Here is a 20,227-nt window from a genome sequence, read left to right as displayed (position 1 = left end):
ATCGTTCTGTATTAAATATGATGTATTAATAAATACTCTGTAGAATGACATGTATTTCCAACCATATGTCGATTGTACATATGACATTTTTTATTCCTTGTCCTATCAGGATCATTTCCTGTAGTTTTTCCTCATTTAACAAAACTGCCCTGTATACTTGGGAGGTCATTAGAGGTCCTAACACACTTCAATGTAGCACTCTTGATGTTATCTTCGTGTATGTATTGGGCTTAGAACACACTTATTTCACATAATTTTAGGTTATTGGGAGTTACCCCATCTTGTCAATGTTTGCTATCTGTATTAAATAATTCATGTTTCAACATATGTCTTTTACATAGTCTTATTACTTCATATACCATTTGTGATATATAGCACAAGATAAGAAAACTCATTCATAAAATCATTAATGTTGAAGTTGACAATATTTGCTAATCATTATTTATAAAATTACACAAGAGTGGTCATGAAGAAAGGGTCTGACAATTGTGTTGCCTCAAAGTTGCTGGCTGAGAGTAAGTGTGTGTGTGTGTGTGTGTGTGTGTGTGTGTGTGTGTGTGTGTGTACGCACGCGCAAGGGACAGGGCAAACTAATATGACATCCAATGGCCAAAGTGCTGATCTGTTTTGTGTACTCTAGGCTAAGAAGTAAGGCAATGTTGGGTAAGGTCTAATGTTACAGATCATCATCCCAACTGTTGCCTCTGCAACTACTGAAAAGGCTACTGTCCCTCTTCAGGAACAGATTGTTCATCTGGCCTTTCCACAGACACCCCTCTTCATGTGGCTATGATGGGACATCCTACTCCATTCTAGTAAACGATTATGGCAACCTTTTGGATAAAATATTAAGAGATAAAAATACCATTTGGATCTCTGTGCAGGGACTACTCAGGATGATAAGATCATAAGGAAAAACAAGACTGGCATTCTACGAGAAGGAGCATGGAATGTTGTATCCCTTTATCGTGTAGATAGGTTAGAGAACCTAAAACAAAAGACGTGGATACTTGGAAGTTAAATTTTTTGGAATTAATGAAGTGTGGTGGCAGGAAGATCAAGAATTCTAGTCAGGTGAGTACTTGATCATAAATACAAAATAAAACAGAGGTAATATATGAGTAGGTTTAATAAGCAAAAAGAAAATAGGAATCGGGTAAGCTTCTATGACTAGTACAGTGAAATCACCATTGTAGCCAAGACAGGAAGCCAGCATTCACCACAGTAGTATAAACTTGAATGACAAACAATACTGCAAGTGATGAAGACATTGAAAGAAGTTCTGTTGAAACAAAAGATATTTGGTTGTGAACTGGAATTTGACAGCAGGAAAAGGAAGGGGACGAAAAATTATAGGAGAACTTGAACTGTGGGGAAATAAATTTTAGAGAAAGCTGCCTGTTAGAATTTTGCACAGAGTATAATTTCATTATCACTAATATTTGCTTACAGATCTAGAAAGAAGGCTGTATACATGGAAGAGACCTGGAGAGGCAGGAAGGTAAAATGGATCACATAATGGTAAGACAAAGTTTTCAAATGTAGATTTTAAATGGCAAAATATTTCCAGCATAAATGTGGGCTCCAATCATATTTTACTGCTTATGAACTGCAGATTAAAACTGAAGAAATTGCGGTAAAATAGGAAATTAAGAAGATGAGATAAAAATAAGTTTAAAGAAGCAGAATTTGTTTGTGGTATGCAACACAATTTCAATGTAGATTTATGTAATTTTTAATAATGGAAAATCCAGGATTGAATGTTACAGTATTATGAAAAGGAAAGTTGCCAGTTACCATATGGCGGAGGAGCACCAGTACATGACGGCAGTGGGGACTGGGTGGGGGTAAGGAGGAGGCTGTGGTGGAGAGGCTGGTTGGTTTGTGGGGGTTGAAGGGACCAGACTACAAAGTACAAAGGCAGTCGGTACCAGAGTGGAGAGGGGGAGTGAAGTAGGGTAGGTGTGGAAGACAATGACATGCTGCTGGGGGGGGGGGGGGGGGGGGGGCATGGAGGTACAAGGTGGAGAGAGGATAGGCAGCTATGTGCAGTCGGGAGGTTAGACGGAGGGCAGGGCAGAGATGGGAATGGCGGGAGGGAGGGCATAGTGGAAAAGGAGAGAAGTAAAAAGACAGGGTGTGATGATAGACTGAGGGTTGTGTGGTGCTGGAATGGGAACAGGGAAGGGGCTGAATGAAAGAGGACAATGACTGGCAAAGGTTGAAGACAGGAGGGTTACAGAAACACAGGATATATTGCAAGGAAAGTTCCCACGTCTGCATTTCAGAAAAGCTGGTGTTGGTGAGAAGGATCCATATGGCACATGCAGTCACTGAAATGAAGGATGTCATGTTTGGCAGCATGCTCACCAACAGAGTGATCCACTTGTTTCTTGGCCACAGTTTGTCAGTGGCCATCCATGCGGACAGACAGCTTGGTGGTTGTCATGCCCACATAGACTGCAGAACAATAGTTGCAGCTTAGCTTGTAGGGATGAAAATTTAATAGTCATGGGTGACTGGAATTCGGTAGTAGGAAAAGGGAGAGAAGGAAACGTAGTAGGTGAATATGGACAGGGGCAAAGAAGCGAAAGAGGAAGTCGCCTGGTAGAATTTTGCACAGAGCACAACTTAATCATAGCTAACACTTGGTTCAAGAATCATAAAAGAAGGTTGTATACATGAAAGAAGCCTGGAGATACTGACAGGATTCAGATAGATTATGTAATGGTAAGACAGAGATTTAGGAACCAGGTTTTAAATTGTAAGACATTTCCAGAGGCAGATGTGGACTCTGACCACAATCTATTGGTAGATTAAAACTGAAGAAACTGCAAAAAGGTGGGAATTTAAGAAGATGGGACCTGGATAAACTAAAAGAACCAGAGGATGTACAGAGTTTCAGGGAGAGCATAGGAAAGCAATTGACAGGAATGGGGGAAAGAAATACAGTAGAAGAAGAATGGGTAGCTTTGAGGGATGAAGTAGTGAAGGCAGCAGAGGATCAAGTAGGTAAAAAGACGAAGGCTAGTAGGAATCCTTGGGTAACAGAAGAAATATTGAATTTAATTGATGAAAGGAGAAAAAATAAAAATGCAGTAAATGAAGCAGGCAAAAAGGAATACAGACATCTCAAAAATGAGATCGACAGGAAGGGCAAAATGGCTAAGCAGGCATGGCTAGAGAACAAAGGTAAGGATGTAGAGGGTTATCTCACTTGGGGTAAGATAGATACTGCCTACAGGAAAATTAAAGAGACCTTTGGAAATAAGAGAACCACTTGTATGAACATCAAGAGCTCAGATGGAAGCCCAGTTCTAAGCAAAGAAGGGAAAGCAGAAAGGTGGAAGGAGTATATAGAGGGTCTATACAAGGGCGATGTATTTGAGGGCAATATTATGGAAATGGAAGAGGACGTAGATGAAGATGAAATGGGAGATACGATACTGCGTGAAGAGTTTCACAGAGCACTGAAAGACCTAAGTCGAAACAGGGCCCCCGGAGTAGACAACATTCCATTGGAACTACTAACGGCCTTGGGAGAGCCAATCCTGACAAAACTCTACCATCCGGTGAGCAAGATGTACGAGACAGGCGAAATACCCTCAGACTTCAAGAAGAATATAATAATTCCAATCCCAAAGAAAGCAGGTGTTGACAGATGTGAAAATTACCGAACTTCGGTTTAATAAGTCACAGCTGCAAAATACTAATGCGAATTCTTTACAGACGAATGGAAGAACTAGTAGAAACCGACCTCGGGGAAGATCAGTTTGGATTCCGTAGAAATGTTGGAACATGTGAGGCAATACTGACCCTACGACTTAGCTTAGAAGCTAGATTAAGGAAGGGCAAACCTACATTTCTAGCATTTGTAGACTTCGAGAAAGCTTTTGACAATGTTGACTGGAATACTTTCTTTCAAATTCTGAAGGTGGCGGGGCTAAAATACAGGGAGCGAAAGACTATTTACAATTTGTACAGAAACCAGATGGCAGTTATTAGAGTCGAGGGACATGAAAGGGAGGCAGTGGTTGGGAAGGGAGTGAGACAGGGTTGTAGTCTCTCCCCGATGTTATTCAATCTGTATATTGACAATGCAGTAAAGGAAACAAAAGAAAAATTCGGAGTAGGTATTAAAATCCATGGAGAAGAAATAAAAACTTTGAGATTCGCTGATGACATCGTAATTCTGTCAGAGACAGCAAAAGACTTGGAAGAGCAGTTGAACGGAATGGATAGTGTCTTGAAAGGAGGATATAAGATGAACATCAACAAAAGCAAAACGAGGATAATGGAATGTAGTCAAATTAAGTCGGGTGATGTTGAGAGAATTAGATTAGGAAATGAGACACTTAAAGTAGTAAAGGAGTTTTGCTATTTGGGGAGCAAAATAACTGATGATGGTCGAAGTAGAGAGGATATAAAATGTAGACTGGCAATGGCAAGGAAAGCATTTCTGAAGAAGAGAAATTTGTTAACATCGAGTATAGATTTAAGTGTCAGGAAGTCATTTCTGAAAGTATTTGTATGGAGTGTAGCCATGTATGGAAGTGAATCATGGACGATAAATAGTTAGGACAAGAGGAGAATAGAAACTTTCGAAATGTGGTGCTACAGAAGAATGCTGAAGATTAGATGGGTAGATCACATTACTAATGAGGAAGTATTGAATCGGATTGGGGAGAAGTTTGTGGCACAACTTGACCAGAATAAGGGATCGGTTGGTAGGACATGTTCTAAGGCATCAAGGGATCACCAATTGTATTGGAGGGCAGCATGGAGGGTAAAAATCGTAGAGGGAGACCAAGAGATGACTACACTAAGCAGGTACAGAAGGATGTAGGCTGCAGTAGGTACTGGGAGATGAAGAAGCTTGCACAGTATAGAGTAGCATGGAGAGCTGCATCAAACCAGTCTTAGGACTGAAGACCACAACAGCTTGTAGATAATGTGACTGGTTTCACACGTAGCCCTGTCTGTGATGGGATATGTGATGTTTGTGACAGGACTGGAGTAGGTGGTGGTGGGAGGCTGTATGAGATATGTCTTGCATCTAGGTCTATTATGTGGTATGATGATGAGGTAAGGGGTTGGCAGCAGGGGTTGCATAGGGATGGATGAGTATATATGTAGGTTCGGTGGATGGAGGAATATCACTGTAGGGAGGGGGGAGGGGGGGGGGGGAGAAAAGATAGTGGGCAGGATATTTATGTCAGGACACGACGAGAGGTAGTCGAAACCCTGGCAGAGAATGTAATTCAGTTGCTCAAGTCCTGGGTGGTACTGAGTTATGAGGGGAATGCTCCTCTTTGGCCAGAAGTGGGACTTTGGGAGTTGGTGGGAGACTGGAAATATAAGGCATGGGAAAATTTGTTTTTGTACACAGTTTGTAGGATAATTACGGATTGTGAAGGCTGGGGTGAGACCCTCGGCATATTTTGAGAGGGACTGCTCATCACTGCAGATGCGACGACCACGGGTGGCTAGGCCTATGGAATGGGTGGCAGCTGTTGAAGCAGAGGTATTGCTGGTGGTTAGTAGGTTTGATATGGATGGAGGTATTAATGTAGTCACCTTTGAGGTGGAGGTCAACATCTAGGAAGGTGCCTTGTTGGGTTCAGTAGGACCAGGTGAAGCAAACAGGAGAGAAGGTTTTGAGGTTCTGGAGGAATGTGGATAGGGTGTCCTCATCCTCAATCCAGATCGCAAAGATATCATCACCAGGTGAGGGGTTTAGGATTCTGGGTGTTTAGGAAGGATACCTCTAGATGGCCCAAGAATATGTTGGTATAGGATGGTGCCATGCGGGTGCCTATAGTCATACCCCGGATTTGTTTGTAGGTAATGCCTTCAAATGAGAAGTAATTGTGGGTGAGGATATAGTTGGTCATGGTGATTAGGAAGGAGGTTGTTGGTTTGGAATCAGTCGGGCGTGGGGAAGGGTAGTGTTCAATAGCGGTAAGGCCATGGGCATTAGGGATGTTAGTGTAAAGGAAGAGGGCATCAATAGTGACAAGCAGGGCACTGAGAGGTAAAAGGACAGGAACTGTGGAGAGTTGCTGGAGGAAATAGTTGGTATCTTTTATACAGGAGGGTAGGTTCTGGGTGATAGGTTGACGGTGTTGGTCTACGAGAGCACAGATTCTCTCAGTGGGCACACATTACTGGCCACAATGGAGTGTCCTGGATGGTTGGGTTTATGAACTTCAGGAAGGATGTAGAAGTGTGGGGAATGGTAGGGGTGAACAGAGAGATGGACTCCGGGGAGAGGTTCAAGAATGGGCCTATGGATTTGAGGAGTGACTGGAGAGCCTGTTGGACTTCTGGAATGGGGTCACTGTTGCGGGTGGATGTATCTGACAGCTGGTGGAGTCCTTCTGCCAGGTAATCCTTGCAATTCAAAACAACAGTGTGGAGCCTTTATCCACAGGTAAGATAATAAGGTCAGGATCAGTTTTTAGATGCGGGTGTGAGATTAGTTTGCATGTTGCAGGTTTTAGGGAATGATGTTGAGGCAAGATTCGAGATTAAGAAATTCTGGAAAGTTAACAGGGGGTGATTTGGCGGCAGAGGGCGTGGATCACAGTTGGGTGGAGGACTGAACTGAGTTAGGCAGCATTCAACATTGCTCTGTGGTTGAGTTTGATTGGTAGGGTTGGTGGCACAAAAGTGAAAAAAGTGTTTCCACTGTAGAGACCGAGAGAAAGAGAGAAGGTCTTTAACAAGTCCTGCATGATTGAATTTGAGAGTGGGGGGCAAAAGATGAGGCCTCTGGAAAGGACTGATCTTCCTTGGGGCTAAGGCTTCTGGAGGAAAGGTTCATGACTGTGTTTTGGGTCTGTTTACATTCTGGATTCTGTTTGGTGGTGGGAGTGAGTTTTTGAGAGTGGGGTAAATGTAGTAGGTCTCAGAGACAGGGTTTGTCATCTATGAGAGGATGTGGAGGAGATTTGGAGGTTGTTGTACGGTGGTGGGCAGTGGTACTCCAAGCAGGAGTAGGAAGTGAGCAGGAGGGAGAGCTTTTTGAGGTGGCATTGTGCATGTTGCTCAAGTTCCTGCAGGGCAAGAGTTTCAATGTGTGTTATGGGTTCCCGGGATTTGGCATTGCACAGCAAGTGAATTTTGCAGATGGAGAGAATGTACTGCAAGGAGGTTTGTGTTTGGTTGATATGGGTTTGCAGGACTGTGTTGGTGGGGGCTAAGGATTGGCAGAATCTGAATAGGTGGAGGTCATTGTGGAAGGAGAGGCGGCAGCCGGACATGCGTAATTTGAGGGTAAGGCCATTAGGGGGGATTCCATGAGCCAAGCAACAATGCAGGAACAGTATCTGGGACTGGGTTCTGGTTAGGGATAAGGAAATGTTTTTGTATTGATGTAGAGGGAAGGAGCAAGAATGCACGTTAGTGCAAAAAATGCGAAAAATTAAGCAAATAATGTAGAATTACATAAAAAAATCATAAAAAATCCACCCAAATGCGTGTGAATAATCACGAGAAGTATGAAAATGGATGCAAGAGGGGGAAACAAGATGAAATCAGAGGGAGTCGACGATAGTGAAATGCGAAAACTCACTAAAATTCAGTGGCAGCACCAATTGATGTTTTGTGGAACTCAAAAAATGGTTATATTAAAAACAAAGATTCCAAGACTTACCAAGCGGGAAAGCGCCGGCAGACAGGCACATGAACAAAACACACAAACACACACACAGAATTGCTAGCTTTCGCAACCGATGGTTGCTTCTTCAGGAAGGAGAGGGAAAGACGAAAGGATGTAGGTTTTAAGGGAGAGGGTAAGGAGTCATTCCAATCCCGGGAGCGGAAAGACTTCCCTTAGGGGAAGAAAAGGACAGATGTACACCCGCGCGCACACACACACACACACACACACACACACACACACACACACACACACACATATATCCATCCGCACATACACAGACACAAGCAGACCTACATCCTTTCGTCTTTCCCTCTCCTTCCTGAAGAAGCAACCATCGGTTGCGAAAGCTAGCAATTCTGTGTGTGTGTTTTGTTCATGTGCCTGTCTGCCGGCGCTTTCCCGCTTGGTAAGTCTTGGAATCTTTGTTTTTAATATATTTTTCCCATGTGGAAGTTTCTTTCTATTTTATTTACATCATCAAAAAATGGTTAGATGTAAGTACTATATGTTTTATTCACAGGCAGCTATAAAATGACACTGCAGGCAAAATAGGCCTACTGTAAAGTAGAAGCTATTTTGATTTCTCTACTTTTATTTTTATAACATTGTAGATTTATAGAAAGCTTTTGACAATGTTGGCCAGAATATTCTTTTGAAATTGTGAGGTTAGCACAGAGAAAATAGAGGGAACAGAAGGTTATTTACTTGCAACCTGTACAGAACATAGATGGCAGTTGAAGAATCAAAGGACATAGATAAGTAGATGTGGTTGGAAAGAGAGAGAGAGGGGGGGGGTGGGGGGGGGGAGGTCATAGCCTATTCCTGATATTATCCAATCTGTACAATGAGCAAGCAGAAAAGAAAACTATGGAGAAATCTGAAGAGACAATTAAAAAGTCAAGAAGAAGAACTAAAATCTTTGAGGTATGTCAATGGCATTTTAATTCTGTCAAGAAACAGCTAAATCTCGGTAGAACCACTGGATGTAATGGGCAGTGTCTTGAGAAAAAGTTATACGATGAACATGAACAAAAGTAAAACAAGCACTGCTGACTAAATTTTAAGAAATGAGACACCAAATGTAGCAGGTGAGTTTTGCATTTCATGCAGCAATATAACTGACAATAGCAGCAATGGAGAGGATAGAAAATGCAAACTTGCTACAGCACAAGGAGCATATCTGAAGCTAAGGTCATTCCAAATCGAATCACACAGGTCATGTCACCCATCACCTCAAAGTTTCGTTAAACTTTGCACATTTTCTTTTATTTATAACATAAGAACTTGTGCAAAATCTTTTTGCTCTCAGACTAAAACTTCTTTTTATATTGAGTTTTAAATGTATGATATTCTGATAACTGTGCTATGCAAGAATGTCAGTGCAAAATGGTACTTATCTTCATAAATGCTCTTAACGCAGGTGTTTGTGAAGCTTTTAATTGGGATTTTTTTAAGTTAAGAGGAGCACATATTTAAGAGATATGAAATTACTTAAGCAGTAGAGTTACAAAGAACATAACAAAAAAAATTAATGTGTGCCACTTTCCAATTTCCGTAAAAAGTACCGGCACACTGAGAATGTTTGTATCACATTTATCTAACCTGGTGGGAACTTATAATTGGTCTTAAATAATTCGCAAGACAGTACACACTGTAATAAAATAAAATTGTTGGCATTTTTCAACAAATGGACACACGAATCAATCTGAAATCACAATACTTTCTGCTGTGCGAAAAAAATAATAATAATAACAGAAAGTATCTTGTTTTCAACATGTCACTGTCGTATTTCCACATATGTCACAGAAGGGATGTATCTTTATTGGGAAAAATTAATAACTATTCTAGACTTATTGGAACATCGGAAATCAACTTAAGCTGTTGCAGTCAAAAGCAGCAGCGCCCTGAGTTTTAATAGATATTGGATGGTCATTTAACATACATCACATCACTGTTCTGACCATTCAAATCAGTTTATGTAACTGACAACCTACAGTAAGGCTGGCTGCCTCATGAAAGTACAGAGCCAAGAGTTATAAATTTAACTGAAACATTTTCATTAACTTTATTTAGGGCATCAAATTAGAATCTTTAAACAATAATTATTCTAATCACACTAATGTTAATTTAAAATATACATGTTCACCAGAGATGATCCCTGAAACTGTCACTGAAATTCCTCAAAAGCATTTCTGTCTTTAATCCATTGCGACAAACTATTTTCTGTTAAATTCATATCCTTTTCATTAAAGTAATACATTCTGCCTAATCATGTTGATTTAGGTACACCAATAGCACATAAAATGTTTTTCAGAGGCACAAAAGACAAGAGTCTTCCTTCAGGCCACATGAGTGACACTACTGGTCCAGGTGGATGGAGAAAAAGTAGTTCAACATCTCCTTTTTCATCACAGATGTTTCTGATGAAGGCAAAGTCCCACTTGTCATCACATACAGCTGCTACAAAAGAATTTTGTTGAGGACAAACGCATGTCCATTGTGGGGCCTTTTGATTGAATGCCAAAAATCAACAAAGGCTTTTCAGAAGAAGTTACTCTTCTAATCTCTAAAGAATCACAGGAAAGGGGTTTATAATGGTGAAAATTCCCAGTACCCATTATTGTGCGGGTTGCCAAAAAATCTCTTCGAGGTTCTTGCATAGGAAATCTACATCGACTTTCTCTAAGAAGTGAAAAAAATATTTATCAATAATAGCTTTGCAGAAATTGTAATCACCAGATGCAGTTATTTGCGCACCATTTGCTAGTTGAAGACTAGCTCTTCTCAATGTATGTTTTATAGTTCATCCCAAACAATTGCAAACAGATTTACTAAGGCCAGTAGCAAAAAAGGAATGCTCAACATCAATAGATTAATCGTTTTTGTGCACACACAAATTTTTAAAGCTTTTTCTATTCTTGCATTGAGCTGCACATACATCAATGAAATAATGCACTTTCTTCACTTGTGGGTAATGCTCTGCCAGCCACTTAACCATTTCTTTCTGGACAGCATTTGCAAATCCTACATCATGTTCTATCACTTATACAGCAGTGCTTCACTATTACCAAATACTTTCTTCATTTACCACATAAACACACAGAGTCGGATTGTATAGCTGCTTCTCGTCCAGAGAAAACTCTTAATTTAATTCTGAATTACGAATCTGTAGTTTTCAGGAAAGTCCATTAACAGAATTGCTTTTTCTGGTGTTAGATTTTATTTTAATTATTTCGACTGACAGCTAGATATAAATGAGTGTGGTTTCGTGCCTGTGATTTAGTTACCAACAGGTTTATGCATTCACCAACAGTTGCACACTGCTTAACCAATTCTGCTCGTTGACCTGTATTTATCCACAGGTTGAAGTCAATTTCTTCATCAGCATATCTGTAAACTAATTTCTGTTTTAATAATTTTGACAGTTTGTCATCACTGGGACTATTAACACAGTGATTAAGCAAGCAGTCGTAGTTTTCAGAGTCACATATAAGAAATTTTTTAAGTTCATTGTATGTTTCTTCAATGCGTTCTGCATCCAAAAGCAGTTTCATTGACTTTATTTAGGACATCAAATTAGAATCTTTAAACAATAATTATTCTAGTCGCACTAATATTAATTTAAAATATAAATGTTCACCAGAGATTATCCCTGAAACTGTCAATGAAATTTCTCAAAAGCATTTCTGTCTTTAATCCATTGCAACAAACTATTTTCTGTTACATGTCACATACAAGAAATTTTATAAGTTCATTGTATGTTTCTTCAATGTGTCCTGCATCCAAAAGCAGTTTCCAATTTTGGTCGATACCCCTCACACACATGGAATGAGTGCTGGCAGCACCACTTAAAATACACCACTTTGGTCTTAGCAAACAAAATTTAGAAACACCAATGTTAATGTTTGGAATCTCCCATTTAAAGCAAGAGTACAGTTTTCTTAATATGCAAAGGAGGAGTCTTTTTTGCATATACATAGTCCTCTCAATGCTAACTTTGTCTTTTAATCATGATAATATTCAAATATATTCATCATTTTGGTAGAAATCACTGACAATCTTTACCACTTCATCAGCAATAACTTCCCCCTTTTCTGGTTAGGAACTGATAAAATGCTCATTTTTGTTTTCAGTTTCCTTGCTTGTCGAACTACATACTTACTAACATTGAATTCTGACGTAATATTTCTTTCGACCAAGAGAGTGGAGCTAAAGTTAAATTTTGATTTTTTCAGGTACTCTTACACTAGCCACTTATTCCTTCATTAACAATATCATGGCATCAAAATCTTTGGCTTTCTTAACAATTTCATGATCAAGTTTTTCTTCTCTATGGTCTGAAGCTTCAATAGTGCAATTTAATGCTTGGCATACTTTTCTTTCCAAAACATGCTTCACTTTTTCTAGCTTCTTTTTTCCATATGAACCCTTGCTGTGATTTGGATTGGACTGATTTGGGGGAAGAGACCGAACAGCGAAGTCATCAGTCTGATTGGATCAGGGAAGGATGGGGAAGGAAATCAGCCGTGCCCTGTCAAATGAGCCGTCCCAGCATTTGCCTGAAGCGATTTAGGGAAATCACAGAAAACCTAAATCAGGATGGCCGGATGCAGGATTGAACCGTCATCCTCCTGAAAGCGAGTCCAGTGTGATAACCACTGCACCACCTCGCTCAGTGTGATTTGGAATGGAGTGAAGTTTTAAGGGTGAGCAACCCAAATCATGTAGTTTTATTTGCATCCTCAATACTTTGACTTTTTAGTACTGAGTTGTGAAACGTCACCTCCAGGTCATCTGAAACATTTTCATTTCTATTACTGATGTCAGTATTCTGTCCACAAATCTTGTGACATGTTGTGCACTGTTTTTGGCCTGATTTTATATAGAATCTTTTAGCACTTAATGTTTAAGACAAAGACAAGCAAACTGACCTCAAAGATTTTTAACCAGTCTGTGTTTTTTGAAAGGGACACAAGTTCTTTGATGATTTTCAAAAGCTTTTAAGCAATTGTATCTGTGATGTCCACATATAGTAGCACTTTATTGACCTTGTGGAAAGCTTATATTGGATTGCAGAAATATTACATCTCATTGGTCTTCACCCAGCTCTTCTATTTTTTACAGAGTTTCTACTAAAGTATAGATTGTCAAACGACATGGTGTTTTTAGTAATTTTCACTTTTTCTATTGCAATTAACTGAGCAGTAATTCACTTAAAAAATACTTTATACAAGTGGAATATGGCCGCACCACTGATAGACAAAGAGCAACTGAGGCCAAATAGGTTAATTGTTGCATGTTGCAGCTGTTCTCAACAATGAATTTCAGCAATTGTTGCATTGTTTCAAACAAACTACTGCTGTCTAAGAACACTTCTTTACCATTGTAAACAGATGATTGGCTGAACACATAAATCATATACATGGTTATTCTAAATGATGGGTCCATTTTCAAAACTTTGTATTTATTCAAGTACAAATCCAAAATGAACAATCTTTACACCAATGAAAAAAGGAAGTTTCAAAGTTATTTTTTCCATAACGATTGATATCCATCTAATAAATGTAATAATTTGTAATTAATTAGTTTTAATAATCAGAAACATGATAAATGTTATAATGGCAGCATGATCCAGTTACGCAGATCGTTCAGAGTGGTTGGTAGAGGCGGAACGTAAACAGCTTCCTTCACAAAACCCCACAAGAAATAATCACTGGGTATGAGACCAGGAGATCTTGGTAGCCTGAACTGCAGAGCCAGGTCGTCAAGTCCCCCGTGACCGATCCAGCGCTGAAGAAGGGCATCATTCAAAAAGCCTCATACATCATAGTGCCAATGAGGCAGAGCTCCATCCTGTTGGAAAATGAAGTCCTGGGAATCTTCCACAACTTGAGGGAACAGCTATTGTTCTAACATGTCCAGATACGTGATTCCTGTTACAGTTCTTTATGCAAAGTAAAATGTTTCATGAACGTTCGTATGGGATACAGCACAGAACACATTGATCTTTGGCGAGTCTTTTCAATGTTGTAATGGTGAATGTGGATTTTCCAGACCCCATAAGCAAACACTGTGTCTGTTGACTTTTCCACAATGGTGGAACGTCACTTCATCGCTAAAAATCACACACTGTAGAAATGTGTCATCCTCCATTTTTGCTAGCACATAACCACAAAATGTGAGATGCTTCTCTTTGTCATACGGGTTGAGAGCCTCCGCAAGTTGTAATCGGTGGGGCTTGTACAGCAATCATCATCTCAGAACTTTCCATACAGATGGCTGAGATATTCCAAGTTCTCGGCTGGCTCTATGGGTAAATTTACTGGAACTGCGCACAAAGCTTTCTTGAATCTGTCGGACATCATCCGCTGACACAAGTGGTCTGTCTGTGCTTTTTTTCTTTGCACACACTCCCAGTCTGTTTAAATTGCTTAAGCCAACGGCTAATGCTTTTGCGAGTTGATGGTTGAATACTGAATTTGGTATAAAATGCTCACTGCACTGCAATCTGCTACTTACCTTTCGAGAACACAAGAAACCTTGTACTCCACAGTTGCTATCTTACTCACAACTGACAGTGAAATGGAATGACAGCCCTATTGCCGCGTGAACTCTACTGGCCGCTTCTGAAACCCACCTGCTAAAAACTTTCAAACTTCCTCTTTTCATTGGCATAAAGCTTGTTCATTTTGGATTTTTACTTGAAGACATACGAATTTTTGAAAATGGGTCCATCATTCAGAATAACCTTGTAAGTTAAGCTCTTTTGAAAAATTACTGAATTAACAAAATGAAAGGGAATAAATTTTCACATTTTAAGTTAACTTACCCACATAGAATGAATTATACTTAAATATGCTAATTTGATTCCTTTGTGTATGAGGCAGTGAATGGATGAACTTACTTAAAATTACCTTCTTCCAGCACAGCATAAATTACTTTGATTTCAGATGCGTGTGTCAATTAGCAGAAGACACATAAAAATTTTTTAAAATTAAAAGCTTACAATCCAGGGATTATTTAAGACAAAAATAATGTTCCCAGCAGGTTGGAGACACGTGATATAAGCATTTTTCCACATCCTCGCAATTTAGGCCTATCTGAAATCAAAAACTGACATCCATTAACTTTTTTTTTTTTTTTTTTTTTTTTTAAATCTTTGTAATTTTACTGCTTCAATAACTGGATATCAGTTAATTGCCTTACTTAGCTTCTAACAAAAATCCAAATCAAAAGCTTCATAAACACCTGAGTTATGGGAATTTATGTAGATAAGTGCCTTGAGCTCGTGGTCTCGCAGCAGCGTTCTCCACTTCCTGAGCACGGGATCCCGGGTTCGATTCCCAGAGAGGTCATGGATTTTCACCTGCCCCGAAATGACTGAGTGTTGTTGTGTCATTATCGTCATCATCATAATTTATCCCCATTACAGTCAGAGGAAGGCAACAGCAAACCATCTCCATTAGCACATTGCCTAGTACGGCGGTGCGAGTTTCCCACATCGTTCCCCTACACTCTGTCAAGAAGCATGGGACTTCATTTCCATCTTCCATGTAGATAAGTACCATTCTGCATTGACATTCTTGCAGAGCCCAATTATCAGAATATCACTCCATTTAAAATTAGATATAAAATAAAGTTGTCCGAGCCTAAAAAGATTTTGCAGAAGTTCCTATGTTATCAGCATACCCAAATATGTAAGGTTTTGTGAAAATCTGATATGAGGGTTACAAATCCTTGAATTATTCCATATTTTGGCATGGAATGACCACCTATTTATCTGGAGTGTATGCTTGTATGGATATGAGACAGGGACAATTAGCTGCTCACACAAGAAAAATTATTTTTAAATGTGGTAACTAATGAGTAGGTACTGAATCAGACTGGGAATAAGCAACTTCTGGTGTAACTTGTGAAATTGGTAATAGAGGGAGGTCTTATGCGTAAAAACTGTAAAGGGAGACTATGGAAGGAATACAGTAAGCAGGTCAAACAGATGTATGTTGGAGCAGTTACTTAGTGGTGGTGATGATTGCACAAGATTGAGCACTGTGGAGGAATGTATCAAACCAGCCTACAAACTGACAACCACAACAATAACATAAATGAGAAACTATTCTATAAGGATGCCAGTATTCAGTAAATATCACTTGCTGATCTGAAAGCAAGATATTTAAATAAGGGAACTGATAAATGAACCACTCATCAAACAGCAATGCATGCGACACAGTATGGTACTCATGAATGCTACAAACTGCAGAAAGAGCATGCATTACACTCTATGGGTGATTGACTTATAACAACGACAACCTGACTTAAGGCTCACTGTAATCAAGATGCGGTTAATCCAGTCCTTGCTGGTAACCAGTGTAACACTGGTGGTGAACAAACAAATGCGTTTCATACACTGGAAGCACAATGGATTGTGACCAATAGTGTAAGGTGATATCCTAAACGTATTGTTCGCATTTCTGGAAAATCGTTAAACTCTGAATAATGGGAGAGGACGTAGATCGAAAAAGATTAGGGTGGCTACCACTAACTAAACTTAACAGCAGAAAAAGCTTCAGTGAAGCCACCATCCGTTGTGTTTGCATAGATAACAATATACAACGAACACAATCATCACAAGAAATTAATACTACACAATTTCTCATTGTGTATTTTTAAAATTTACTGCTATTTTCGGGTTCGATATATAGTTTCCTATGATATAGCCCTCCGACACACATCGTCAGGTGGCTTGCGGAGTATGGATGTAGATGTAGTATGTCTAAAGGATACTATCAGCAGCAGCTCGAACAGCATTGATGCAAACCAGCCTCCTACGAGTGTAAGAACCTGCGACGAAGCTAGCCATTGACGATTCATCTGCATGCCGGAGAAGAGCAATACTGTCAACAACGAAGCAATGGCAAAAGACATCCCTGAAGATACAGCTGCAACAAAGCAATTTACCATCTTTTATAACAACAATATTTACAATTCTCTTCGACAAAAACATCACTTAAACGATATTTTTACGAATGACAAACGTTGGACTGTTACCCATTTTTATTTCTCGAAAAATAATTCACGCTGTGTTTGTTTACAACTTCCTACTGGTGTCACGACGTGGACATACGTGGGAGCAAAGTTCATAGGATCCAAGACCACCATCGGCCGTTCCACTAACAAGAACTTCGATCAACACTAAATATTGGCGACAATTCAATGCTACAAGGAAAAATAAGTTTTTTGGTAGACTAGAGTAGAGAAATGTATAAACAGTGTGGCACTAACTTTTCAGGTTATGAAAAATTATGTGTACAGCGCATGCAGCGATTGGGGATAAGAAATAAATGAACAGATTTTTACATCATAAAGAACTTCCTTGCAAGAATATATAAACGAGACGGTGTTCCACACAATGAATTAACTGCGTGAGGTTGAGTTTCTTAAGCAGACTGCTACTGTGTTCGGACGAATGGAAGTTCTTTTTAATTGAATTCAATTTATTGCCATCCACGTACTATGATATCTCATTATATATAGGATTTATCAAAGTAATAATTCATTAACAATTTTAGAATAATATTTTAGGCAACAAAATATTCTTATGTATAGTATGACGCCACACATAACGAAAGTCTTAATATGAACTAATTAATCAAAAAGGTTTTATTATATTTGCCCAAATACAATGTAATTTAGTAAGTCTATGGTATATCATCACCTATAACACTGCTCGGAGGTGTAAAGAGGCCTGCACATGTTCAGTATTTATTTACAATACTAGTTTGTCAGACCTTCAGTATAGTGAACCGACCTCACAGTATCAAGAACATTGTCAAAAATTGCCATTTGACAACACGATTTTACAATGTTTAGATGTCGAACACCCAAAAGAAATCGTGCACTGTAATTATAGTTGCTATACCTGGGGAACAACAGAAAACAACGAAAAGAGGAAATGGGTCCGAGATTGGTAGAAAGGAGAAGAGACTGTTCACAAGTTAATTTACTGATTGAAGTTAGGATCATGGGTATGAAAGATTTTGTAAATTATTTTTCGATGAGTCCTGCATTGTACAAATTATTAGTGTTAATTGAGATAAATATATAGAAGAAAAATACCTTAACGAGAGACGCAATTGCAGTCAACAAGATATTAGGAGAAACTTCGAGATGTCTGGAGACAGACAAGTCATTCTAATGCTCGAAGTTTAGTTTTGTAATATTAGCATGAACAGTTATTATAATTCTATGGAAATCTGTGAAGCAGTTGTATTTGCCTGGCAAGACCTGTTCAAGCAGTTAACTTATAACATTTTTTACACTTTTTGAAAATTTGGTGAATTCGACATGTAATCTAAACTACATTTCCATATTAACGAAGTAAGCAGTCAGAGAACCCTCCAGTAACCATCCTAAAGTGGCATATACCAAAATTACCCTTAGAGATTAGATTAGATTAATACTTGTTCCATAGATCATGAATACGATACTTCGTAATGATGTGGAATGTGTCAGGTTAATGAAAGATGTCTGTACAAGTTATTACATTACACAAAATATTGCATGACACTAATGCTTAAGTTAGTCTTTTTCCCTCCCTTAATTTATATCTAAAAATTCAGCCAATGAGTAAAAGGAGTTGTCATCTAGAAATTCTTTTAATTTATTTTTAAATGTTGGTTGACTATCTGTCAGGCTTTTGATGCTGTTTGGTAGGTGACCAAGGACTTTTGTGACAGCATAATTTACCCCCTTCTGTGCCAAAGTCAGATTTAACCCTGCATAGTAAAGATCATCCTTTCTCCTGGTGTTATAGCTATGCACACTGCTATTACTCTTGAACTGGGCTGGATTATTAACAACAAATTTCATAAGTGAATATATATACTGTGAGGTTACTGTGAGGATCCCTAGATCCTTAAATAGATGTCTGCAGGATGACCTTGGGTGGGCTCCAGCAATTATTCTGATTACACGTTTTTGAGCAATGAATACTTTTCTACTCAACAATGAATTACCCCAGAATATGATAGCATACGAAAGCAGTGAATGAAAGTAGGCATAGTAAGCTAATTTACTGAGATTCTTACCACCAAAATTTGCAATAACCCTAATAGCATACGTAGCCGAACTCAGACGTTTCAGCAGACCATCAATGTGTTGCTTCCAGTTTAACCTCTCATCAATGGACACACCTAAAAATTTTGAAAATTCTACCTTAGCTACAGACTTCTGTTCAAAGTCTATATTTATTACTGGAGTTGTGCCATTTACTGTACGGAACTGTATATACTGTGTTTTATCAAAATTTAAAGAGAGTCCGTTTGCTGAGAACCACTTAATAATTTTGTGAAAAACATCATTTACAATTACATCACTTAGTTCTTGGTTTTTGGATGTTATTACTATATTTCTATCATCAGAAAAAGAACTAACTTTGCATCTTCATCAATATGGAATGGTAAGTCATTAATGTATATCAAGAACAGTAAAGGACCTAAGACCGAACCCTGTGGGACCCCATACTTGATAGCCCCCCAGTTTGAGGAATCAGCTGTTGTATTAACATTACATGAACCACTTATTTCAACTTTCCTCATTCTTCCAGTTAAGTATGAATTAAACCATTTGTGCACTGCCCCCCTCAGACCATAATGATTTAGTTTATCTAAAAGAATTCCATGATTTACACAGTCAAAGGCCTTTGAGAGATCACAAAAAATACCAATGGGTGATGTCCGGTTATTCAGAGCATTTAATATTTGATCAGTGAAAGTGTATATAGCATTTTCTGTTGAAAAGCCTTTCTGAAAACCAAACTGACATTTTGTTAGTACTTTATTTTTACATATATGGGAGGCTACTCTTGAATACATTACTTTCTCAAAAATTTTTGATAGAGCTGTCAGAAGAGAGATTGGGCGATAGTTGTTGACATCCGACGTATCCCCCTTTTTATGCAATGGTTTTACAATGGCATATTTCAGTCTATCGGTGAAAACACCCTGCTCCAAAGAGGTATTACATACGTGGCTGAGAATCCTACTTATCTGTGGGGAACAAGCTTTAAGTATCTTGCTGGAAATGCCATCAATTCCGTAAGAGCTTTTACTTTTCAGTGAGTTTATTATTTTACTGATTTCAGAGGGAGAGGTTCGTGGAAATACAGTTGTTTCAAACTGCGCAGGAATGGCCTCTTCTATTAGAAGCCTTGCCTCTTCTGGTGAAGCTCTAGATCCTACTTTCTCCACAACATTTAAAAAATGATTATTGAAAATATTTCCAATTTCAGGCCTATTAAAATTGTTTTCTGTTAAAAAGCTTGTAAAAAATTGTATCTAAGATATGATACGAACAACGAAAAATATAAAAAAATTAACGGTGTGCACTAACGCCATGTGGCTGGTTCATGAAGCTTTGTAAATATCTCAATGGAGAAATTCGTCAAACTGTCAATATTTGACATCACACGTTCGGTATGTATTGAGAATACTGAAAATTTTTTGAGGTCCATCAGTATTTCTAATATTGACAATACATCAATATGAGCCATCAGATGGTCAA

The 20,227-nt window shown here is 38.8% G+C and overlaps 1 protein-coding gene across 3 annotated transcripts in view; it reads right to left on the bottom strand.

Annotated features, from left to right (window-relative positions):
- Nucleotides 1-16,831, bottom strand: part of LOC126283098 (protein KRTCAP2 homolog) — a 42,551-nt gene extending 25,720 nt beyond the window's left edge. For 2 of the 3 annotated variants that reach the window (XR_007551380.1, XM_049982247.1), the window contains exons 1-2: nucleotides 16,715-16,821; nucleotides 16,451-16,605 (exon numbers count right to left, since the gene is read on the bottom strand). Coding sequence is in view for 2 of the 3 variants with exons in the window: in XM_049982247.1 (XP_049838204.1) it covers nucleotides 16,451-16,605; nucleotides 16,715-16,718 (159 nt within the window). In the remaining variant the exon portion in view is untranslated. Of the gene's footprint in view, nucleotides 1-16,450; nucleotides 16,606-16,714 lie in introns of all 3 variants that reach the window. The other variant, XM_049982246.1, reaches the window with a different exon arrangement.
- Between the last annotated feature and the right edge of the window lie 3,396 nt (nucleotides 16,832-20,227).

The sequence above is a fragment of the Schistocerca gregaria genome, chromosome 1 (genome assembly GCF_023897955.1).
Source record: "Schistocerca gregaria isolate iqSchGreg1 chromosome 1, iqSchGreg1.2, whole genome shotgun sequence".
Taxonomy (NCBI): Eukaryota; Metazoa; Arthropoda; class Insecta; order Orthoptera; family Acrididae; genus Schistocerca; species Schistocerca gregaria.
The sequence above is the reverse complement of the archived record's forward strand: the minus strand, read 5'-3'. Positions and strand labels throughout refer to the sequence as shown.